This window comes from Martes martes (assembly GCF_963455335.1).
Source record: "Martes martes genome assembly, chromosome: 5".
NCBI classification, from domain to species: domain Eukaryota; kingdom Metazoa; phylum Chordata; class Mammalia; order Carnivora; family Mustelidae; genus Martes; species Martes martes.
The window spans coordinates 29,595,978-29,621,244 of NC_137892.1; the positions used below are offsets into that span (position 1 = coordinate 29,595,978).

At 51.0% G+C, this 25,267-nt stretch overlaps 1 protein-coding gene across 1 annotated transcript in view; it reads left to right on the plus strand.

The window, feature by feature from the left end:
• Window positions 1-7,107: 7,107 nt before the first annotated feature.
• PRDM6 (PR/SET domain 6) overlaps window positions 7,108-25,267 on the plus strand; it is a gene marked incomplete at its 5' end in the record, with an annotated part of 100,464 nt that continues 82,304 nt past the window's right edge. The window contains 2 exons of the mRNA XM_080804968.1: window positions 7,108-7,708; window positions 16,622-16,929. Coding sequence (XP_080661094.1) covers window positions 7,108-7,708; window positions 16,622-16,929 — 909 coding nt within the window. The remainder of the gene's footprint in view (window positions 7,709-16,621; window positions 16,930-25,267) is intronic.

Genomic DNA, 25,267 nt, shown 5'->3' on the forward strand with positions numbered 1-25,267 from the left:
TGATCCCAGGGTCTTGGGATCAAGTCTCGCTGCCTCAGGCTCCCTGCTCAGCGGGGAGACTGCTTCCCCCTCCCCCTCTGCCCCTGCACTCATGCTCTTTCTCTCTCTCAAATAAGTAATTCTTTTAAAAATTAAAAAATCAAAGAATAAAAACACGTTTCAGGGTCGTCCTTTGACCCCCGAAGTCAGAAGTCAGAGAAGTCCAGCCATCAGAGCATATGATGATGGGGCAGATGGGTTTCTCAGGGCTCCCACAAGTATGTCTGAAGAGCCCCTGTGGGAGTTGGGGGGCCTATTTCTGCCAGCTGCCCTGGGGCAAAGCCCTCAGGGCCCCCTCATTCGTGGGGCTCCCTGGAAGCCATGCCAGCTCTTAGACCATTGCCAGGCACTCGGGGGAACCCACCAGGCAGTAGGAACCACCACCCCTCCGAATGCGAATCAACTGTAGCATATGTTCCTAATTTCAAACAGATGCCCTGCAATATGCTTGCCTTACCCTGATCAGAATGTAAGGCCTACAGGCTTCGCCTAATTCAGGCAACACTCTGGTGACCAAAAGCAGACTGTGTTACAACCAGGTGGCATTTGCTAGAAGAATGTCAAAGAACATTGTCCCAGAGATGCCCCCCGCCCCTGTAGTCTCTTGCACACAGTAGATGTCCCTGAGCTGTTACGTATAGCTGTTAATTTGCAACTGACTCCTCTTGGTCTCCTCTGTTCTTACAGAATCTGGGGAAAATGGAGGAGTGATTTAGGGGAAATGGCAGGGGGAGTAGCTAAGAAAGAGATTGTGAAGGAACTACCTGAGTTTCTGAAGGGACAGTTCTCCACATTTAATTATTTCTCTTTTCTTTGACTTGTCAAGATGAAAAAAGAGCAGCTGGCTTTCGCTCCACGGCTGTTCGTGAAATCTTTATGGGACTGAACTTCCTTGATATGTTTTAAAGTCATGAAGTCTTTCCGAATCATAATAGCTGATTTCCCTGAGCTTCGAATCATAATAGCTGATTTCCCTGAGCTTCGGAAGGGATATATTTAAAAGCTTTCCTGGGGGAATGAACCGGCCCCAGGGATCGGTAATGGACTGGAGAGCCTTTCGCCTCGAGGTCAGCAGGTCAAATCCAAATCCAAAGCAGGCTCCGGGTGGCGTGGCGGAGAGGTATTGTTTGAGTGACAGCTGTTGGGGGACCGCGTGAAAGGTGCTGGTGGGTTCGGCTGCATTTCAAGTGAAGTGAACAGGTGCTGTGTACAGTGATGTTGGCAGAGGATAAAAGAGGGCAGTCAGAATTAGGCCAAGCTTGGGCTCCTGGCCTCAGAGGCCACCTCTGACCTGGCAACGTGTGGCACTTGCCTTCCCAATCCAGTCGTGACAGGAGGCAGGCAGAGGAGATGCGGGGTCTGAACTGCCAAGGCCTCAGAATGGAGAGCCTCCTGCTGCAGCCTCTGACAAAAGAGCTTTCCAGCAACTTCCGTTCCCCCCACCCCAGCCCTGCGTCTTACCCCTCACTGGTGGCCTTTCTTTCCTGCACTCTGCTTTTTGTCACTGAGTGAGGACGAAGCGGGAAAGATGCCAAGGGTCAGTGGGAAAATGGCAGTGATTAGCTTAAGTGGTATGGGTTTCCTTGGTTTGGGTTTCTCAGTACATTTTGCACACCACACATCTTAGACTCTCTGAGGTTGGGTATAAAATCGATGGTAGAGATGGAGGTCAGAATTTGGTAGCTCCTTCATAAAAACCTGAGGATGGAAAGCGGCATTAGTCCCATCCTTCGTCTGAACGTTGAAGAAACAGAGGCCTTAAGTTGGGGGCGGGAAGGCTCTAAGTCACCAGCAACAGAGTGGACTTCCGCTGATGTCAACATTGCCTTTACAAGGACATGGGGGAGCTCACAGCATCTTTCCGGAGCTGGGGGGAACCGGAGGGAGCAGAGGGAGCCCAGTGTCCGGAAGCTGACAAGGCAGACTCCTCCCCAGGGTCCTCGGGCTCCTTGAGAGGAGGCCCCTTTTATTAAGGGAGCCCCAGGGCCAGGAGGGTGGCATAGCGAATGCCGCATGCCAGGCACAGGACAGTCCTCCTCTTACTTTGAGTCTCTATTCCAGTTAGAAGAGGAGCCTTCCCTGACCACCGTATTTCAGTTACTAACATCCTCCACCCGCTGGCCCACTGCATGTGTTCCCCCTCGCCCTTCCTCAATTGCTCCCCAGAGCACTTATGAGTATCTGACTACTTGTTCATTGTTTCTTTTTTTCCTACCCCCCCCCCCACCGCCCTGCCCAGGATAGACTTCTTGTGGATCTGGGCTTGGTGGTTTGGTTTGGTTTGCATGCCCCCATAGTGCCTCTCTGAGGGGACACTGTCTGTGCCCTTTGACATGGGGGCAAGTTGCAAAGCTCCTCCTTTGGGAACTTCGTAGGAGCCAGCGGGGGTGGGGGGTAAGGGGGTAGGATCATCTCTTTCCAGAGATTTCCCCCTTTTGCCTGCATTCCAGGGGCCTTTCCAGATCTTAGAGCTGGAGGAAGGGGGCTTTGTGAATAAGGCAATGTCTACAGAGGCAGGAGGACTGCTGGAGGCCAGAGTCCCTGGGCTGTTTGGATGCCACATTTTCTACCAAGTTTTTGTCAGTAGGCTGGAGGGACCTGTCCATGAATCTGGCTAAATAAAGATTCCTCCTAGCTGGGTCCAGCTCTCCCTTCACTTCCCTTTTTCTCCTTCTCCCTCCTTTCACCTGCAGCCCAGCAGCCCCTCCATTTCCCAGGAAAATAAATCTCCGGGAGGAGGCGGGAGAGCGGGTCTCAGAGAACCCTTCTGAATAAATGTCTATATTAATGAATTATTAACTCAGCCATCCATGACCTTAAACCTAGAAGCGGGAGCGCCGAGGGCAGACAGGAGAGCTGCTGAATCCTTTATTGGAGTCCTGTCAAAGGCAGCGGACCATTTTTTCCCCTCCCCCATCAGGAAAAAAAATAATTAATATGAAAGGCAAACTTTAAAATTGTATGTCAAACGAAATCAGATAGAGGGTCTCCCTGACCGAATCCTCTTCTTGTTTTCCTGCCCTTTCCTGCCACTCCCGCTTGCTTCCGCCTCCAGCTCCCGTCTTCCCCTCCCAGCTCAGGGTGCAATGGGCTTCCCAAGGATAATTTTCAGGGAAAAAAAAAAATTGCTCGAGAAAATGATGAATTTGGGTAGTTAATTTATCGATCCTGACTCCTCTTCCCACTTGTTTTATTTTAGAGGTCATTAATCAATGAAGAAAAACACCACCGTGTCCCCCCGTTTGCATTTAATACACTCACGCTCCTTATTTATTCCTCTGGAACAAATTCCCAGCAAATATTCGTCCATCGATTTGGGAGCTATGGATTTTTATAAAGGTTTGATCGCTTCCTAAGTGGTGCAAGTGATTTGTTTCTACGGTCGTCTTCTAAATAATGAAGAGAAGGGGAGCAGATTTGAGGGGCGCCTGTCCTTGCGGCCCCTGGGCTCGCTTTCTAAGACCCCGGGAGGAGATGTGCTAGGGAGGCGGGGAGCCCGAGGGGCCCGGGCTCAGCTGGGTAGGTGGGCGGCGGCCTCCGCGGGCACTGAGCGCCCCGGAACCGCGGGCGGGCCGGCCGACGCAGCTTTGCGCCCGCGGGTGGTGGAACCACGCTGACCTCGGCCCCAGCCCAGCCCCTCCGGCCTCATCTGGGTGCCGACAGCGCCCTGACCCAGCGTCGTGGGCCCCCTGGGGAGGCGGTGGGGAATGCTCGGACTCCCGCAGCACTCCACTCCAAACCTGATCTTGCGCCCCTGGACTCCCCGGCCTTCTGAGCGCCCACTCTGACTTTTAACCGCCTCCTTCACGCATGTTATCTAAGGCCTTTGCACCCTAGGGCCCCGTCGAACCAGATGAGTCAGGGACACCACATTCTGGCATAGGGACGGACCGAGGCTCCGCTGCAGTCTCCGCTTCTCCCCTTGACCCCCCACAAGGCAAGGGGAGCCAGATCTCCCTCGAGGTACCAGACACCCCTCTGGCGTCAGTCTGGAAGGTGAGGGGAGAGGTTGGACTAGGGTGGGCAGCAGAGTACACGTGGTGCCTCATTGCCCCTGTTTCCAGCACTCAACAATGGTGTGACCTGAGGCAACCTAGTTTCTGAGCCTCAGTGTCCCCATCTGTAACATGGGGTTAATGGTAACGCTCTCTCCGTGGGGCTGCTGGGCGGAATAAACATAGTGGAAGCTCCTACCCGCGCCTGGCCAATCCGAGGCTTTCGTGGACGGATCCCCTAATCTTCCTAGAAAGGCAACCCCCTGGCTTCCCAGGGTATGGGCGCCAGGAGGCCTTGGGAGCAGTTCCTGCAACTAGCGTCTGAAAATCTCGAGAATTTCCAGTGTGTTTGGGGGTGGCGGTATGGGGAGGAGTTCTCTGAGAAGGCCAGTCCCGGGTACCAAACGCTCGTGCGCAGCCGGCTTGGCTCTAAACAAGAAGGCGGCGGGGCCGCTGCCCTCGGTGTCCGTGCTCCCTTCCCCTATGCTCCCAGTCTCTCCCAGAGATCCAGCAAGGAGCCAGCAGAGTGTGAGAAAGAGAGCTTGCTTGCCCCTTTTCCCGAGGCCCTACCGCTTGTCTCCGGCAGTTCTTCCAGCAAATGGATTGAAACGGGCCTGGAACTTCCTACTCCCTTCCCGATGGAGTTGTTCAAAGCCCGCGCAGACTGCTCGAGTTAGCCTCGGGGGCCCACAGCACGTGGGTTTTCCCTCGTGGTGTTGGCCTTAAACTTGGGTACTATCAATCTATCCAAGAATGACTGATGACCTTGTCACAACGACGCCAGTCAAAACATTGTCGGTCCAACTCTGTTCCAACCAGCGTCGAAGCAATCCTGCGTGAGACCGGGACAAAGTCTAAACAGCGCGGTTCCCAGGCTCAGACGAAATGAGTGGTGGGAAGACAAAAAGAAACAAGCAGAAATCAGGAAAGAGTGGCTATCAATTGTTCAGAGTGGCGGGTGCTAAGTAAGTTGGCTTGTTTGGGGAAAGACAAATGTCATTTCTTCTCTTTGAGTGTGGACAGAACTCCGGCGTGGGGAAAGCGCCTGAGCGGGTCAATTTCACAACCTCCCCCCACCGCCCCCGTCCGTGCCCTACCCCCACGGAGCTCTGCGGGTTCCTGGAGGAGCTGGGGGCCTGTGCCCAATTCGTGGATGTGAGACCGCGCAGGGAAGGGCAGCCTCGCGGCCCAAGGCACCCAGAGCGGTCAGGGTGGAGGTGGGGCTGCTCTCCCAGCCTGCACCCCGTATACCAAGTTTGGGGCACGAACCTCCTACAAGACCCCCCCCCCCCCGCCCCGCCGCCGGGGGCAGCCCCTAGCAGTCAAGGGCAAACAAGCAGTTTCGAGCGTTCGAGAGCAGTTTAACACCGTGTAAGAGAGCTGGGGATACTTGCCTCCGATGCCCACACGAAGAGTCCCCCGGGGAGACAACTGGAGAGTGGGTGGGCTTAGCGCTAAGCCCGGTGAGACTCCGCTGCGGCCGCCTCCCCCGCTCCGCGTTCAGACTTGAGTCCCGCCAGCACTAGGCGCCCATTAGAGACCCTCGGTCTCACGCCTCCCAGCTCACCAAAGCCTGTCTCCTCGTCCGTAGCCTGAGGCTTTCATACCAGCGCGCAACCCGCCCTGCCCCCGCCTCTCCACGCCAGGATTTCTGTGGGAAGTTGCGTGGCAGGCTAGTAGATTCTGGAACCCAACAGTACTCCTGCAAACACTGAGCGGGGTAAAAGCGCAAACCCGGTAGTGGGACTTGGTCCCCGCGCGGTCTGGGCGCGCCTGCTCCAATGCGGACACCCGAGTGCGTGCGGAGATGCATTCCGGTTTCCGCGTTTCCACTGCTTGCAAGATCAGGGCCGTGAGCTGGCACCTCGGAAAGACTTATCACGGGCAGAAAGAGACAACAAGCGAGAGCGAGACGTCACGCCAAAAACGGGCGGGGGCCGGGGTGGCTGGGTGGGAGGGCCGAGGAGGTAGCTGTGCGGGAGTGGCGCGCCAGCCGCGTGTGGATCCAGCCGTTAGAACTTCCTTCTTACCCTCTCCCCTCCCCTTCGTGATTCTGGCCTGCCTCCCTCCTCCCCCGACTCCCTACCTCTGTCTCTCTCCCTCTTTCTCTCTCTCTTTTTCTCTCTCTCCCGCCCTCCTCCTCCCTCCTTCTCTCTCTCTCTCCCTCTCTCTCTCTCACACACACACACACACACACACACACACGCACGCACACACATTTGTATTTTGTGCTGTCGTAAAACCCACGTGTCCAGCCGGGAGGCTGCCAGAGCGTGGAGCTGAGGGACCGGGACGCGGCGGCGGCCGAGCGCAGCAGCCCACCGGGGCTCGGATCCGCGCCCGGGCCGGCCCGCGCTTCCGCGCGCTCGGTTGAACTGCTCCAGCGCGCTCCGCCGGCCTCCGCGCCCGTCCCTAGAGGCCAGGGAGGGTTTGGGGCCGCCGGACCACATCAAGGGCTTTCCTTCCCCGCCGCGCAGGGGCATGTAGCGCAGCCGGGACGCACACTCTCCCGCGCGCTCACGGACACACACGCACGCACGCACCCACGCACCCACGCACCCGCCGGCAGTGCCGAGTTTCCAGGTAAGGCGAGGCTTGTCTAGGGCTGGGGGTCTTGGGCCCCCTGGGTAGGAGGCTGGAGATCCTGGGCTAGGGGCGGGGGGCGAGACTGTCCCGCCTCCTGGCGCCGGAGGCCAACGAGGCTCCGGCGCTGCGCCACTCCGGCTCGGGTCGGCTCCGGGCGCCGGGCGACAGCGGGGGTTACCTCCTGCTGCCGAGTTGTGCGGGCGAGTGCCCTCGCGCCGGGCTTCAACTTGCGGGCCGGGAGCTGGGCGCCCCGGGCTGGAAGCAAGGCGGGGTGCACGGAGCTCCCTTCGAGCGGCGCCGCGGCTTCAGAGTAAACTTTGCGCCCTAGCGGAGTTGGAAAGAGGGAGCCGCGGCGCCGGGCGGCAGCAGGCGGAGCCCGGAGCTCAGCTCTCGCTCCGGTGTCTGGGCGGTCATCCTCCCCAGCCCTGGGGCCCGGCTCACGCGCACCCTCCTCTCTACCCTCTGCCCCCAGCTTGAGAGGTCGGACATGCTGAAGCCGGGAGACCCCGGCGGCTCGGCCTTTCTCAAAGTGGACCCAGCCTATCTGCAGCACTGGCAGCAACTCTTCCCGCACGGCGGCAGCGGCGGCCCGCTCAAGGGCGGCGGCGCCGCGGGTCCCCTGGGCGCGCCGCAGCCTCTCCAGCCGCCGCCGCCGCCCCCGGAGCGCGCAGAGCCTCCGCCGGACAGCTTGCGTCCGCGGCCCGCCTCGCTCTCCTCCGCCTCCTCCACTCCGGCGTCCTCCTCCACCTCGGCCTCTTCTGCCTCCTCCTGCGCCGCCGCGGCCGCCGCGGCGGCCGCCGCCGCGCTGGCGGGTCTCTCGGCCCTGCCCGTGGCGCAGCTGCCGGTGTTCGCGCCTCTGGCCGCCGCCGCCGTCGCCGCGGAGCCGCTACCCTCCAAGGACCTGTGCCTCGGCACCGCCTCGGGCCCGGGCCCGGGCCCGGGCCCTTCCAAGTGCGGCGGCAGCGGCGGGGACCTGCGGGGCGGCCCGCGCTTCCGCTGCAGCGCGGAGGAGCTGGACTATTACCTGTACGGCCAGCAGCGCATGGAGATCATCCCGCTCAACCAGCACACCAGCGACCCCAACAACCGTACGTAGCTGCAGCCCGCGCGCTCTCCAGGGGCGCGGGCGCCGTCGAGCGCGGGCGCCCAGCGGGGAAGCGGAGAAGCGGGGCGGATGAGCCGAGCTGGGACTCCGGAGGGTGGGCTGGTCCAGACCGTGGCTCTGCACCTCTCAGACCATTGTGGCAAAATTTTTCCGTTAGACAAAGCGAGAGAACGTATGGGAAGCCGGGTGGCACCTCGGGGTTCCCTTTTCCTTCCCCCCTCATTCCCTGCTTCGCAGCCCCGCGTATTTAAACCCGAGCTGCTCGAGGACCGGGCACACAGATCTCTGGCCTCCCGTGGGATTGTGCCCGGGGCCGGGCGGGTACGAGCAGCGCACGCGGGCGCTTAGCTTGGCCTCAGTGGGACACGGGAGGGACGCTCAGTTTTTCTGGGGACCGTGAATTCCAGGGCTTGTGTCTCCTTCTCCATACCTTGTTTCTGGAGTTAACTTCATCTGCTTATTTTCGGGCCGCCGGGTTGTCAGGGGACCCGCTGAAAGCCGCTGGAGTAGGAATTTTGGATGACACTGGGTCAGTTTCTTCCTGCAGGCAGGCATTATTATTAGGTCTTCTATTTATTTAGAAAGGAGAAAAAGAAAAATTGCCAGCTGCTTAATGAGAAAACATTTCTGAGTGCAGGGTGGGGTCGTTCCCTGCGGATCCCGCGTTCTCCCTGCACCCGCGATCGATCGTTTAAACATTCGCAATTCGTAGGCACGCTTGATGGTTTACTTATTTTGTTTTGTTTTAATGGTTGTGACAGTGGTTTAGTATTAGCAGTGTACTCTCCTTGTTGCCCAGTAAGTAAATGCCTAATTCAAAAATTAGGCAAAAGCCTAATTAGAGCTTCAGAGTCTCTTCTAGCTTCGATTCCTATATTCAGAGTTTCAAACGCTGCTCACAAGTACAAGCTCCGTTTTGAGGTCTTGCAACAAAAGGCTAAGTGAAGGCCAAGAATGGGCATTGCTGTACACCCAGTTCTTTTTGGTAGTGTCAGAAGTTACGATGTGAACACCTAAGGCATTGGTGTAGGTGCTCCATATAGTTCCAGAGATCTCTGGAGAGAATATTAAAGGAGAAGAGAGTCAGGTTGAAAGCAGTAGAGGATTTGAAAGCTCAGCGCTCACTTGGCCCTTTTCATCTAATTTCTTCCTTTAGTTCCTGCAGGAGGAAAGTTGATGATAAACACGTATAATCATTCTATTTTGAATAAGCCCCTTCCTGCAGAATGTCTACCGCTCCCTGAACTTCTTAATTCCCTGAACTTCATAATTCGTTGTAAAAGCAAAATAACTACAGGTTTTAGCTAAAGGACTCCCAAAGTCATTACTTTGATGAGGAAACACTAGACACGAGCCTAGTGATGGCGGTATTTCAGTCTTTTCATAAGGGATGGGGGTCGTTTTTTCTGATGGAGATAATTATTACTAACCAAAAAGAGCAGTTATATTTACTTTTTCCCTCTCCAGAGCTTGAGGGTAAAGTACTGGTTTAAAATGAGGGTTTCTCCTCGAATTTGCCCTGCTGTTAAGAAGAGGTGTGTATTTTGGAACTTTAGAAGATTTGATAAAATTATATTGTCCTAATGGATTAAAAAAAACACTTATCTTCCTCCTGAATTTCTTGAATATGTTGTTTTCATAAACAGTTCTTCTTTTTTTTAAAAAATGTGAATTAAAAAGGCAAGAAACGCTTTGGAAAAGACAGTTCTGAAATATAGTCATTGTGGCCTGAGCGTGCCTCATCAAACTTGCAGTTTCTCTGCTGAATTAAATGAGTGTCGGAAAAGATGGCAGCAGCAGCACCCTAGACCTCTGGCTGTGCCCTGGGCTCCTGTATTGTTCACAGTGCAGTCTTAAGGTTCAGTGCATTTTCAGAAGAAAACCTAGATTAATCTGAGAAAGAATTGGGAGAGATTGCTAATTAATATGTGGCTATTGAGCTATCTTAGCATCCAGGTAACATTTTCCTCTGGAGGGAGGAAATGGATTATGATTTATTTAAATTATTCCCATTGTGTTAATCTTCTGGTATCCCCTTTTAAGTCGACTGGACTGCTTCCCTGTGCAAAGTGCGGAGGAGACAACAGAAGGCAAAGAAAGGCTGTTTGTCCTATTAGAGGTTGCACTTCTCGTTGTTTCCTAATTAAAGGGCCTTTGAGAAAGAAAATGGAAAGCTGAGGTAGCTTTGTGTAATGCTGGCCGAGCGGGCCTGCCATCCTTCCAGAAACTTCTCTGGGCCAGAGTACACACTCATTGGAAACCTTGGGATGTGTTTTCCAAAGATAGAGTGAGAAGTGCTTGGGTTTAATGCGGGGGGCGCGGAGAGGGGGTCAAAACAAAATCGAAATGCAAAGGGTGGGAAATTTTGCCCCCCCCCACCCCCCCCACCCCCCCCACCCCCCCCCCCCCGCCTTGGCGGGGGAAGTTGGTCTGTTACTTGAAAGGTGGTGAAAACCAGAGCTGCTGCTTATTCCCAGGTTGTATGAGGGTGGGGGTGACATGGGGTGGGGTGAGGGGCTGCCGAGAAGGAAAGCATCTATTAATTTTTCTCCCCTGCACACACTTTCCTAGTTTCCTTTTAGGTTCTTGCCATCTGCTTGTAGAAGCAATCTGTGAAATGACCACTCCGCATTGCTTCATTTTATTATTTTGTATTTAAAAGGATTTATTTCTCTTACAAGGCTAAGAAAGGGACCCTCTCAATTCTCTTCCCTTTACAAGAGTCCCTCTTTGCCTGGGAGCAACAACCCAGTAACACGTGTGAATCATTAACACTCGCTTCACCTTGAAACTTTATTGGCATCTTTGGCCAAGACCACAGTTAAGGCATAGCGGAGGGTCCTGTAGTTTGCTTTCACACGAAAGGACTTAAAAACAACAGACACTCTATATGCTGGCCAGGGTGAACTCCTCCAATATATTTCTCTTATCCCTGTGGGTTTATTCCACCATGGAAGTACACTTTCCCCTGACTCTCTGAATGCCTATTTGCCTCCTTTTTTCACCTCCCTAATCCCGGTGGGCGGTGGCGTAACAGAAATGGAGGATGGGGCCTTTCTTCCGTGTCTTGTATTACCATCCGCCGGCATTTAGTGCCTGGTTGCCTGAAGCCACTGATTAGGTCAGGCTCCTCCGCTGTTGCCTCTTCTTGGCTTGGGGAGCTGGTGCCTTGCTTGAGACCCCGTCACTCTTCTTGGAAGGTAGGGAAAGGCGGCCACAGGGCGCCCCTGGTGTTTGTACGAATGATCCCGGGCAGTGTCTCGGGCCTGGCCGATTGCCTTTGCAGACCTTTCAGGGAAGGTGTTCCTTTTTTCCATCTGGGAGGGAGTTGGCAGCTAAGTCCTCCCCGGGGGGTCTCTCTGCGTGGGATGGGGACGCTTTGCAACTTCCCCAGCTGGAGGTCTCTGCCTCCTTGCACGTGGGGGGAGCCTTGCTACGCAGGGAACAGTGGAGGGAACAGCACTGGCAGGTGCTCAGGTGTCAGAGTAGGGCTCGAGGCTTTTCCCTTGGTAGCACCACCCTTTCCAAGGGCTGGGGGAGAGGGGCTTTGTAAGAGAAGGGAATCTGGGATTTGTCCAGTAGCCGTTGGAGAGAGAGAGGGGGAGAGTGCGCTAAAAGGAGGGTACTATCTGACCTGCCCCAGTCTCTTCCCATCCAGCTGGGAAATGCAGGTCCTATTTGGGGGAGCTCCCGAGCCCAGTAACCCCGCAGTGGGGTCTTCCTGCCACTAAGGCCCAGGCTCCGCTGCTCCTGCCCAGCGTCCCCTCTGTCAGCCGCCAGCGACTTAGATTTCAGACCTAGTCCCTGGTGGGAGGGAGGCTGGGAGCCAGCGTGTGGGCTTTCGTGTTCTATTTTTCTTTTTCTCTTTTCTCTCTTTTTGTGTGCAGGCCCAGCCCCATCCCGTAACACACATGATTTAGCTATTTTACATCATTCGTTATCTAGCGCCCTGAAACTGAACATAGAGCCATATATTAGATTGAGGTTAGAAGAGGTGGCGACTGTTTATTTAAGGTGATAAAATGGTCCATCAGCAGTAATCTCCATCGATATGTGCCACCAGGAGATGAAGGATGAGGGGACAAGCCACAATTAATTGCCCTATGGTTTTGTAGGGGAGAGTGGAGCCAGCCCAGGCCCGCTTCGATCTCCTCTCCCTCCTATTCATCATCTCTGTGTTGTGTATGGCCGCCTCGCAGGGGCAGGGGCCAGCCAGGTTTATCTCGGCGCACTATTCTCCCGCCCGCACACCCCGGCGCTCCCATTTAATTTATTAATACAGTCATCGGAAGACAAGTAAAATCCACATTGCGTCCCCCCCCCCTTTTCTGTTTCTCCCCCTTTTGTCTCTCGCTCTTGGTCCCTGGGCCAAGCTGTCAGCCAGGCGGAGCGGGGGAAGCCCCGTGCCTGTGCGATTTCGCCGGGAGCTTTAAACTCACCTAGAGAGAGCGCTCCAGAAGGTTCCGCGCGCCTGCAGTCGGCTCCCCTCACCGGCGGCCGGGGCTAGCCTGCCTCGCCTTCTGGACGCGCCTCCGGGGCCTCTCCCGGGAGCCCGAAAGGCCCCAGCGGGGTGGAGGCCGAGCAGCCGCGGGGAGGGGGGCGGTGTCGCGGCCACTTAGGTCTCGTCGGGGAGCCCCCGGCTGGCGGGGAGGGGCCGAGGCCTTCAAGGTTTGGACTTGGGTGCCGGGCCTCCAGCCGGCCTGGGCCTGGACATCCACCGCGTCCCGTCTAGCCGCTGGCGCTCGAGGGCTGGCGGCAGAGCGCAGGCTGGAGGCCGGGGGCGTGCACCCCGGTGTGGGAGCCTGCGGCCGCGGCGCCCTGCTTGCCCCCAGTCTCCGGACCCCGGCAGCCCGCGCCCGCGCCCGGAGCGCGCACGCCGCTACCAGCAGGCGGCACTCCCCGGGTGCTGCGCCGGCCAGGATCGATGGGCGCCGGCCCCGCCGGGCTCGGCCTGCGGGTCTGGGGGCCACGACCTCCCCAGCGGTCGGGGACGATTTATAGCTTGGCTGTTACTGCCGCCCAGGCGGAGAGGCAGGCTTCTCAGCTGCATTTCGGTGTCCTTTCCAGAGGATGAGTGAGGGCAGGCGGAGGCCTAGAGGCGTCGTGGAGCCGAGGTTTGGTGTGGTGGGGGTTTTCCCCACGGGTCCTGGCTCTGCGGGGGCCCACACGCGTCCGTCAGCCTCCCCAGACAGCAAAGAAGGCCCGAAGCGTTTTAAATTTCACCTTTCCTAGAACGCGAAGTGAAACACCAGGAAGGAAAACCATGGCCTGCTTTGCCCCCCTTTACCTTCAAATAGGTCCGTTTTCAGTTGCCAAAGTTGTGTGTGTAGTGGGAAAAATACTCCAACAGTACACAAGGGTATGAAATGAAGAGTGAAAGTCTGCTTTTTGTTACACTTGGCCTGGCCTTCTCAAGTCCGGCAGTGAATTCAATCTGTAACCTGGTGTTCCCTCCTCTCATTCAGGGAAGCAGAGACAGGAGCACTGACAGACCTACTAGAGATAGAGGAGGGAGGGATCATGATCCCTCCTGTTGCCCAATCCTAGAAATAGCATTGCACAGCATCTTGCTTGGAGATTTCTGCTTATATTTCCTACAGATATAGAAAACGCTTTACAGATAATAATTAGGAACTTACGGAAACTTATCCTTTTATTTTAGGATAACCCAAGAACGTTTATTTGCTTACTCTTTATGAATACAAAGAGACTTGTATTGTGGACTTCCTGGCGTGGAATGTCGTGTGTAATGTATGTGTGATACACATTTTGGAGGGGTGCAGTTGGGGCATCTAGTCAGCTTGTCCCTCAGACCTCCTCTTAGAGGTGTTTATGGTTTTTCTCTAGAAAACACTCTGCTAGAATGTTTGTCTCGATGTGCCGCTTTTCTCAACCCCTGAGTAATAACAACTTGTCTGAAGCATCTTCACGGTCCTCTGGGACCCTGGGCTTTGTGAGAGAGTTAGAGGCCAGGTGTTTTCAATGGCAGAGGTTTTGTGTATTAAAAAACAGTAAGATATAAGATGTAATTGGATGGCATTGGTCAGCTTCTCCAGCAGAATATTTTGATGGAAGCACGAGGTGGTGTATCAGTGAAGACTCACGTTAATTAAAGTGAATTGGCCTCCCTTTCGCTGCTGTGGACTTCACGCACCAGTGGTCTTCTACATATTGGGAGAAACTCTTTTTCTAAAGCAAAATGCCACTATTAAGTTTTTCAACACCACTGGAGACCGTCTTAGGTAGAAGAGAGTTTCGGAGGACTGCTTGGAGGAAGGGCTAGCCATAGTTTTATCCTGTGTAACAAATATGGGGAGTGTGTTTGCTGTCTGTGGGGGTGGTGGCCGGAGTTTTTATTTTTCCTCCTTATTTTATTACTGATGTATTTGGTCTGATAGTACAAGTTGCAGAGATGTGGGAAGTTGACAGGATCTCTGGTGTGGATGGGTGGGGAGTGAATACCAGCCAGAAAGGGAAAGGGAGTTAAGCAGCTCCCTGGAGTGATTTGATTTTTATTTTTTCCGGGGCATGTTGCCTTTGCTTATTGCCGTTTGTTTTAAGCTGTTTTTGCTATGATGCTGAATGGTCGTCTCTGAGGTCAGACACTAAAATTCAGAATCCAGGGTATCGTCTATTCACTTTCTGGTATGTTTAACCTCCCCAAACCCAAGTGTGGGAGAAAGATGCAGAAATCTCTGCAATTCACTGATGCTAGAGCAATTTTTGGGCCCCCCCCCAATAGTGCTTTCAGTGAAATACTTCAGTTCTATTGATTAGATTTGGGTATAAAACTCTCCCAGCTTTCACTGGTCTCCGTAGATCTTTGGATCTGGCGGCTTTGAAGTCATCCAAACCTGACTGTGAATCTTTCTACCACTTTCTAGTTTCTGATCCTTGGTCTAGTTAAAATTGCTTGTGAAGCCTCAAATTGCCTCATCTGCAAAATGGGGATCATGATACGATAATTGGTTCAAGATAGGCGTCTGGAATGCCATAGGCACTGGGTGACTTTGAATTTTTATCATCTTTCTTTCCATTCCCCCCTTGTCATGAAGTTGTCGTTTTCACAGTCAGAAGTTTGAGAGGATGTGTGAAGCGTTTCTGGAAGGGCTGACATATGGTAAGGTTAGGAATACTTTCCATCTAGGCTCTAAAGTCAGAAGCAGAGCCTGCCGCACTACTTGGATTAGTTGGTGTTATTGGGAGAGGGGGCCTTTGTGTGATGGACGCCCAGAGGCATGGGCACTTCCCCACCTGTAGAAACAGGTTGCTGCTTTTCACTTGGGGGGACTGGACCCCTCCAGGAACCTGCAGTCGGAGGGTCCCGTCATTTCCTGGGCTTTCTTGGGAGGAGTGCGGGATAGGGGGCTGAGGAGAAGGCATGGCCAGCTGGAGCCCTTCTCTACTGAGATGGGATGAAACAAATGGTGAAACCAGGGTTCGCTCCCCGCAGCGGGGTTACCCTTAGGGGTTCCTTCCTTGAAGATTCCTCAGTGATTCTCTTTGTCAAAGGTTACCTGGACTTTCCTCTGTCTTAGCACGGATGGGACATACTTAGAGCAATCCCCCAGGCCTGGCAGCGACTAAAGCCAGGTGCAAGAGCTAGGAGGCTCTGCATGTGCCCCAGCTCCCGCCATCCATCCGTCTGTCCGTCTGTCACTAGCCACGGGGCTCCCTTGCGTGGGGGGTGAGGCACCGCGGCTCCCCTGGGAGGCTGGGCTGGGGAGGCCGGGTCATGCTGGCAGGCGCCGAGGCTGCCGCGCTGAGGCAGGTCTGCAGGGCTGGGGCGCAGACACCGCGGCTCCGCCAGGCCCATTAATAACCCGGAGGGCGCTGCGATCCGACAGCGCGGTCGCCACAGGCCCTGCTTCCCGCGGCCGCCTGGCCTTTTCCCATCCAGTTCAAGTGCAGGGACCCTGGGCGTCCACAGCCACCCGACCCAGCGGGAGGGCGAGGGTCCCCATGCGCTGCTGGCTGCTCTGGGGAGCGTCGGAGAGAGAGCCTTGTTCACAACAGTTCTTCGATTACAAGTCCCGAGAATTGCATGCAGCCTTGGGGATCAACTCTCTGGGCAAGAGTTGGGGCCCTCGCCAGTGAACCATTACCCTGATCCTTAAATTTGCAATTTATTCTTTTTTGGCTTCTGGGAAGAGCTTGCACTCCAGCATAGGCACTCCAGACCCCCCAGAACAGTCCCCCTTTTTCCACCCGTGGCCAGAGCGGGCTCCATCACGGACCCCAGCGCCAGTGCGCCCTCAGTGGCCGGTGTCTGATGTGCTGGAGGCCACTGGCGGGCCACAGTGACTCTGCGCTCTGGTGCAGGCACCAGGGGGTGGGTGGGTCCCTATGGAGTAAGCAGGGCACGCTGGGCTGGTCCAGTGGTTTTAGAAGGATCTTCTAGAATTGTAGAAAGAAGAAAACCAATTATACTCAGGCGACCAAAGTAGAATCTCTCTGAGACAGAAGGTTGAGCAAGAGATGGGGTCTGCTCCCGGCACAGTGAGAAACACACCTGCAAACCCCTGGTCAAGAGAGGACTCCTGGGAGCAGGGGAGAGGAGCAGAGGGAACTAGAGAAAGAAGGGAAGAAGGAGAGAGAGACAAACCTCGAGGAGTAGAAAGCAGGCCGTGGGGGATCCTCACGGAGAGCCACACCATCCACTCCCAGCTTGCCAGCCTTTTGGGGCACCGGGGGCTCGCCCCCTACCAGGCCAATTTGGGTGCGGCGATTTCCCTCTCCCCATCTTCCCAGTGGCCTCGGCGGCCTGCAGGGCTCACTCGGCAGGTGGCTTCCCAGGAGGGGATGGGGTGGTCTTGGGGCTCTCTCCCCAAGGACTGGCCGCCCAGAGCGGCGGGTTAACCTTCTTCCTTCCCTCCCTCCCGCCCGTCTCCGGCAGGTTGCGACATGTGTGCGGACAACCGCAACGGCGAGTGTCCCATGCACGGGCCGCTGCACTCGCTGCGCCGGCTTGTGGGCACCAGCAGCGCTGCGGCCGCCGCGCCCCCGCCGGAGCTCCCCGAGTGGCTCCGGGACCTGCCACGGGAGGTGTGCCTGTGCACCAGCACCGTGCCCGGCCTGGCCTACGGCATCTGCGCAGCGCAGAGGATCCAGCAGGGCACCTGGATTGGGCCCTTCCAGGGCGTCCTTCTGCCCCCGGAGAAGGTGCAGGCCGGCGCAGTGAGGAACACACAGCATCTCTGGGAGGTAAGCCCCTGGCGACCCAGCACCTTGCCAGCCCTTTGGAGCTTTGGCGGGCGAAGAGCCTGCCCTTGGTGGTGGTGGGGGTGGGGAGCAGCTTTGGGGAGAGCCTCCCTCGTTGTCCGGGTGGCAGTGGAAGATAGGTTTCTCTGGTCATGCAAATGCCAGGTGTCCGCAGCACCTGCAGAAAGGGTGCCTGCTTTGGCCTCGCCCAGCAGGAGCCCAGCAGGAAGACGAGGCCTCCAGGTTTCTGTGTGTAACAAGCCTCTGTTCCAGCTGGGTTGGATTTCACTGTTGGTCTCCTTGGGTCTTGAGAGAAAGAAAAGCCCCAGAAGTGACAGAGCAGGGGAAGCTGGGGCATTGGGGTGTAAGCTAGGTGAATTTTGTGTCCCATTCCGAGCTCTTCCAGGATGGTTTCTGGCACTGGGCAAGAAGGAACATAACCATAAACAGGAGGAAGAGAGTCAGGCTTCTTTTCTCAGATAAAACCATTTTTCTTAATGCTGAATGTGAGAGCCTGGGGCATGTTTCATAACTTTCAGAGTGTCCCAAGGAAGCAAAATTACCTCGTGAATCAGAAAAATCACAAATTCTGCTTCTTCTCAGGCAAAGTACAATCATGCAGTCTTCCACAAGAGAGAAAATCAAAACAGAGGGAAACTCGGAGCACTTTGATATCGCCCAATTAATATTATTTCAGTGGCACAATCTCACCTCATGCTGTTAATGAAAAATCATCAGTGTATTTGAAAAATGTTAATCTGAGATTTCTCCCAGAGCTTTACCATTGATCTCTGAGATCCAGCGCTGAAGAGGCAGATTCTTAGCCATAGGTAGTCCGCCCAACTAGCTTTAGCCACCTCTCATTCATGGAGTGATTTCTGACATACAAGATGGTGGAAATCTTACCCCTGGGGCCGTATGTAAATCTCACAGAGGCCGGGCAATATAATGGGAGTAGCCAGAAAAGAAAGTCTGTCAAGTGCCAGAGGCCAGCTTGGCCAGGACCTTAAGGCTCCATTAATGGGTCATTTCTGCGTACACTCATTGTGTCACGCACTTGGTTGCTAGCCTGCCAAGGTGGGCATGCTCCCTTCCTGTCACTGACTAAACTAACTCGGGGGGACTCAGTAACCCACTCAGATTTTCGCTGAGCCCTCCAGCCAGCACTGTCGTAGGCCCTGGAGACACAGTGTTGTGAAAAACAAATCTGGTCTCCACAGGCATTCCATGAAGGTTGGTATGGGGCACTGGGGCCTGAGCTGGTAAAACCCCCTTTGATAGGGGGGGCGGGGAGCTAAGTGGTTAAACTCACAGCCCAGGAGCCCAAGATGGTAACGTGGCGCCGGCCATGGGCCGCACACCCCACACTTATCCAGGCTTCCAGGTTCCATTTCGCTCCTAAACTGGAAAAAACAGTGACACGTTTTTAATCTTTCAAGATAGGATTTCTTGAGTGAGGAAGAAAATGTTGGGCGTCTTTATGTCACCAAAGAGTGCCTTTCTTTCTTTCTTTTTTTTTTTTTAACAAATTTTTTTTTATAGGAAAACAGCAGGAGAAAATGGCGTGGTGCGTAGAGCCAGGTTAGAAGTTAGAGCTTTTTGGATTGGAAAAACTGACAAGTGGGGAATAATCAAAGCATCTGGTTTTGAAATATTTCCCAGTTGGTTTTTGTTTCTGACTAATTAGTTGTAACCTCCAATGCGGTTTAAAGTTTATAAAACACTTCCAGGCACTTTTCATGTTCCAGTAGTGTTATTAGGAGCTCTAATACCCTACAGTTAAAGGTCTGCCAATACTTTTCCGAGGAGACGGTGAAGCAGTTGTTCAAGGGTACAGATTTGTTCCATCTGCAAATGGTAAAATTGAACACTGTCACAGGGCACTCTGATGCCCCGGGTTTGGAGTTCATCTATTTTTAGAGTGTCAGGGGACGGAGTCATAAACATGAAAAAAAAAAAAAAAAAACAGAACACCCAACAACCCAACAGTTCATTGTTTTGTTTTGTTTTAAAGGATCTGGATATGAATGGGATGTTGGCTGGAGATCATTACACATACAGAATATAACGATACGTATTAATACTGAAAAGTATAGAGCCTTCTTTTTGTGCTTTTCCTTGTACTCGATTAAGTTAAAATTCTGTCGAAATAAGGAGAGTGGGAATTGAGCGATGTTGTTGATGCCTCAGTGGAGAGGAATTGCATCTTCCCTGTTGTTTTAGGTACGTGAGTTGGTTCTGTGTTAGGAAGACGACTTGCTGGGTGTGTGCATGCTTGAATCATCTCCAGATCCCTCCTTGTAGATTCAGAACATGATCTATTTATTTTTATCATCTGTTAGAACAGTTAGAATAAGCAAACATTGCAGGGATGGAAGGGATATTAAAAGTGATCAAAACTGCAGCCATGCAAAATGTATCCGTCTCCTGGGAGATCCTATAAAATGTGACAGAGCGGGGCCAGGTAACTTAGGGCCAATGTCCATTTGTAAGATAAAACACTTACTCTAATAGGTTTCAGGTTTTTATTAGTATGATTATTTTTATGCTATGAAGTCTGAGTTTATTTTTAATTTCAAGCTTTATGGTTTTTTGTTTTTTTTTTTAACGAAACGTAACACTTTGAATTTAGTCAAATTTACGACGGGAGATTCTAAGTGTTAGATTGTTCCTGAAATGTTAGTCTTTGCTTTCAAACCTAAAGTCTCTTGTGGAAAAAGTTGTCATCATCATCATATTCTTCCTATTGAGAAAGATTCCGTCATCGGAATACACGGTAGATCTATAGGAAACTTTTGGCACTAATTATTTAATGACTCATGTATTAATTATCCATTAAAAAAAAACACATTCTTTTAGACATCTTCCAGATTATCAGGTCGACATAAAGCAGATCTTTAAAAACTTAAAAGCAGTTGAATTGTTACCATTTCATTTTAAAAGTCAGCTGGAATCGTCTCTCTTGCTCACATTTTTTTCAAGTCACTTGCTGATGAAGAAATGTCTTTATATTTAGAGTTCAATACTTGGGGCCTGGCGGATCTTACTGGGGTTACTTATCTTTATTTCAGTACAATAAATGGATTGCTAATCTTTTCCCGTCACTGTTTCCAAGTAGATGATGGATTTTTGTTTCAGTTTACAGCCCATTGTTTTTAGTATGGCTGTACTTTATTATACACATGAAGGCTTATTACAGAAACAATCAGATTCACCTTAGTTACTGCTTTTGTTTAATCATTAAAAGCTCTATTTTCTTTGTAGAAAATGACTTTTTAATATTTAACATACATCAGCCATGGGGAGCTTATTTGATTGTTTTGTCAGTATGCTGTCATCTTTTAGTTAATATTTTCTTTGTGCTAATCCTGGTTCTTAAAAATATAGCAATTTAAAGAAAGTTCAATATCATTCCATTACCTTCAATATATTTTGGCTCTTTGGGGGTATCCGAGGGAAATTCTAGGAGTTTTTTTTTTCTTCTCTTTTTTTAAAGCCAGGAGCCCAGGTGATTTTTTTTTGGGGGGGGGGGGAGCGGTTAGTTTAAGGAGATTAACAAACTAAAAGCCAAATTACTAGCCTTTTTTTTTTTTTTTGCCAGTTTCTTTTAGAATCAGATTTTAATGTGTTTTACAAAAAATAATAAATTCACTGAGTTTAAAACAAAAACATTACAGGATGGATTAAACAATCACTCGCTCTTGCTTACATACATTTATTCCAGCAAGACTTGGATGCATGGTGTATTTCTAGCTCTTTGGCCAAAATGAGAAAAGTCTTTCTGAACATTTTGCAAAGAAAACATAGTCTTTCTCAGCAATTAGGTCTTATTGATGAGAGTGAGATAATTTTGTTCTAATGTGTTTTCTAATAAAGAAGTGAAAAGCACATTTGATTTCAACATTTATGAAAACATTATCTCAATTATTAATGTGCCCTTTTTCCCTTGAGATAAATTAATCTAGTTGCACATGGTTTCCCCTTTCTGCTTAACATCAGAATTTAATGTGACTGGACCTGAGGAATGTATGTCGTGTAAACCTAAAATTCTATTGGATATAAAATACAGAAATTTAAAATAAAGTTACAGTTTAATTAAGATGGGCCAGAATTACCCAGGCCTTTAAATCAGAGTCTGATTTGACAGGGAATTTTAGGGACAATGACAAAATAAATCGCACTTGTTTTCACCCGCGAAAAATTACGCTGCTAATTGAAATAATGTTGTGACTTGTTAAGATTACAGTCAAGGTACTAGAGAGGGCTTTAATTTTATAGAATCTGTCTTTGCCTCAGTAAATTTCAGTGTCTCGTTCATTTACACTATGTGAAAACCTTCATTATTTTTCTTCAGAAAACCAAGGGGGGATAACATAATGTGGGGCATTTTTTTTTTTGTGGTTTGATTTTATGCCATAATATTTTAGATTTAATAAGAGATTTGCTTCTAAGCAAATGGTCGATTTTTCATCATTACCATTTAGCTTAGGTCAAAAGACATTGATGAAACCAATATTAAAAATATATTACACATTGCTAAATGTTTATATTTCAGAACCATCACTGGCAATTGGTGCTTGAAGGAAATGAATTGGCTTCATATTTTAAATGCATTACTTACATTCTTTTTATCGTCACCCAATTCCATGTAGAGTACTGTACTCACTTGTATATATATTTAGATGTTGAAAAAACAATTTAAAATTAATCATTTAAAATGAAATTAAAATCACTTAAAAATTTGATTGAAATCATTTTAAAATTGTTCCTGTGATAGTATTATAATTACATAGTCCACGGTTTTGCTTTACAGACTTTGGCTCATTGGGCCTGATTCACCAAAGCACCAAGGGATAGGATCATGTGGCCATTCCCAGTCATATTGAACTAGAAATTGTGCTTCTTAGTAATTTATCATTTCATATAATGGACTGCTTGTCAGCGTGGTTTTGAATATGTCCATTTCATGAACTCTAAATAATTTCTCCTTAAGAATAAACCGGAGTCCTGTTCCTATGATGTCTTCAATTTGCAGAGGAACAGCTGGTCTATCTCTTCAGCTTTGCCTCATTTGATTTGAAGATGTCTGTGATAGCGGTGCCCATTTGATAGAGTGCGAGCATTTTGTAGTTTTACATAAACTGTACAACCATCTGCCGCCTCTTGGAATGGTTTCCAGCATTGTGTTAAAAATCAAAACTTCGCGCTCCAAGTCAGCTTTGCAGAGGCCCGTGAAAGTCCTTCTTTTAAAGGGTTTATGTCTCGCCCTGCCCGGTGCCGCCCATGGTTTTCTAAGTCCAAAACTGATACTGCTTAAAAAAAAAAAAACAAAACCCAAAAAACCAAAACGACGACGTCGATAGCAGCCATTTGGAAATTCTCACACGAGTGAGGTTTAATCCAAATATGCATGTGATGTGACAGGGCCTCAGTTGCAAATACTTTATGAAGAGTGATGTGTTCTGTATCTCAGGACTCTTTTTCTCATTAGTCAGTTCATTTTATCTGTTGTTTACAGATTGCTTTTCTTATTGATAGCATTTTGTCCATGCAAAGGAAATAACTCATAAGTATGTCGTGTCACAACTGCATATTTCCTGACCTCCTATGCTTTTTGTCCCCCCTTTTTTCCACACTGACTTTAACCATAGGGTCAAGAAATTCAAGTCAGAAGCTCAGCCTGCCACCCCCCCCCCCGCCCCCACCCCCGGTAGCGGGCGAGCCCGATGAAAATGTGTTTATGGTCACGTTGGGCCCAAAGAACCTGCAGGGGAGCCTCTTTTTTTTATTATTTTACTGTGTCGTTTCAAGCACTTTGAATTATCCGAGGAACTGTCTTTTGTTACCCGCGCTCGTATAATATGACGGGTTTTTCCCAATTTGATAGAATACAAGAAAGGGCCTGTTCCTTACCTCAGGAGTCAGGTCCACAATACCCACATCCCCTCGTGCTGCTGAGCGGAAGAATGCCGTGCGTAGACCCGCTGTGGGACTGCCTCGCTCTCTTCCTCGCTTGCTTTCCCCCCCCCCCCCCCGAATCTTCCAGGCTCCAAGCTTTCATGAGTTCAGACATTCCTTGTGTATTTACACAAGAAATACAGGCTCCGGGATAGCTACTTAGCATAAAAGCCAGAGAAGCCCGAGCAGAATATTCTTTTCCTTCTAAGCCTTTGCCACCTCGCTCAGATAAGTTACAGAATTCCATTATCCAAATTGTTACACATGTGTGACAGAGGTTGACCTTTTGTCATGTCAATCCTTTTTGTGTAGGCCCCAGGCTCCAGCCTAATGGCTCAAACCCTGATTTACTCACTGTAATAAGGGCAGGAGGTCAAGCAATTGTCAGGCCGTCCTCTTCTTGGAGCCTGGTTGAAGGCTGTTAACACAAAGCTTTTCAAAGTGAATTTACAACCAGCACCACTGACAGAGGCCAATCAGCGCACCATAAATGTCAGGTTAGTGAGATTGAGCAGTAAGTAAAGTAGTGACAGCACGCTATTGGCTGGAATCAATTGGCCAAGGTTTAACTGAGAAGAGCAGTGTAGGGGTGGCGGGCCGGGGAGGGCGCTAAGTGTGCAGCCTGGGTTTCCAGGTGGGAGCGCGGAGACCTACCTGTTGGGTGGGGGGAGGGTTAGGGGACCCCCCGAGGGTCTCTGCATCCCCTGGGCCCCCCTCTGAAGCTTGGTGGCAGAGAAGGGTCCAGCATTAGACAGGAAGGAGAGGGAGCCGAACTGTGAACGGCGTGGGGCTTCCAATACCAAGGGGACGCAGGCAGCGCCTCCCCGTTCAGCCAAAAGGTAATTATTGCCGTTCAAACTCCAGAACCCTAATGGGGATGTGCACAGAGGCGCAGACGCAAAGGAACATCCTTCTCCACCCCCCCCGCCCCCCGCTCTTCTCGGGGCCATAAGCAATGCCAGACTTTCGTGGAAGTCGCTAATGAGTGATTATGGGTTGAGGGCCTGAATATCCATGAGGTGTGGTTCCCCTCCACGGAATGTTTTTATCATTTTGTGCAATGACAGCCTGGACAACAATTCATTTAGCTCTGAAGGCATCAGCATTAAAATGGAGGAATCCATTAAAAGGCTGTATGCAAGGATTTATAAATTAGGCAATTTCCTTGATTATTGCAATCATTTACAAAATTGATTGTTCCAGTGTGGTATAGACAGATTTCAGCAACTCTCATTGACAACAAGCACATTCGCTGGTATCTATAGCTACTGGTCACTAAACCAGGTCACCGTACCTCCCCACGCCTCCCCTGTCGTGTTTGGTCTCAAGGTCAGGCAGACTTTCAGAGAACCTTGAAAATTAGGAAGTTTCGGTTGCCTTCTGAGGAGACGCGGGTTCTTTGAAAGGTTTGTGGCCTTGTTGGCACAGGTTGAGTTCTTGTTGTGGAAGAAGGTGCTGATGATTCCGATGTGTTTCAGATCAGCACAGATTTTGAAACGATGCCAACTGAAAAGGAGATCATTTTGGCAAATCGCAGCCGTAAATATCTGTTTGATTGAAGATCTGAAAGTCAATAATTTGTTTTATTTGTTGGTCCTTTGAGTTCTAATCATCCAACAGATATATTGCAGAGTCCCTGGATTCTACGTCAATTAATTCTGGAAGGTATAATAAAGACATTGTTACAAGTGTGAGGTGCTCAGAATGCTGCAGATTTTCCTGTAGGAGAACACGCACCGCAAGTCCACTTGGTGCTTAATCACTAACCACAAACCACAGAGTTGCCTTTATTCCTGAAATATCAGAGCGGGGCATGCCAAGGGTGTCTGCAGAGCTCTGTCCCATGAAAGCTAGCCCTGCGGTTTGTGCTTAGTACACAATAACTGACTTGAGACATTTGTTTTTAATCATCATTTTGTTTTTAATCACAATTTTTCCCTTTTGGAACTCCGAAACAAAATGGGGCTTGTAAAATAATAACACTTGAGAAAATCAGTTAATGCTGCTTGGAAGACAAAGACATTTTTTAGCCCTTCCTCCTTTGAATCCGTAAAGATGGGATCTCAGGGTAGCCCTTTGTTTAAAAGGGTAAACGTTGGGTTTTAGGAAGTCCTATGGCTTGGAGTGTGGGTCTTGTTGCTTCAGAAGCCAGAAGTGCCTGTTCATTTTTAATGAGTTGCAATCTTGGCTTACAGAGTCAGTAGAAGGGCAGTATTTTCATATCGGTGCCTAGATACTGTCTCCTCGTTTTTATTTAAATGTTCCTTTCCACAGGTATTTCTGGTTTCTGTTAAGACTTAAAAGCCATAGGACCAGATCTATCCGGGGTGAACTGTGAAGCAGGCACTCACTATTACAGATGCTTTCTACCAGGGCCCTTGTA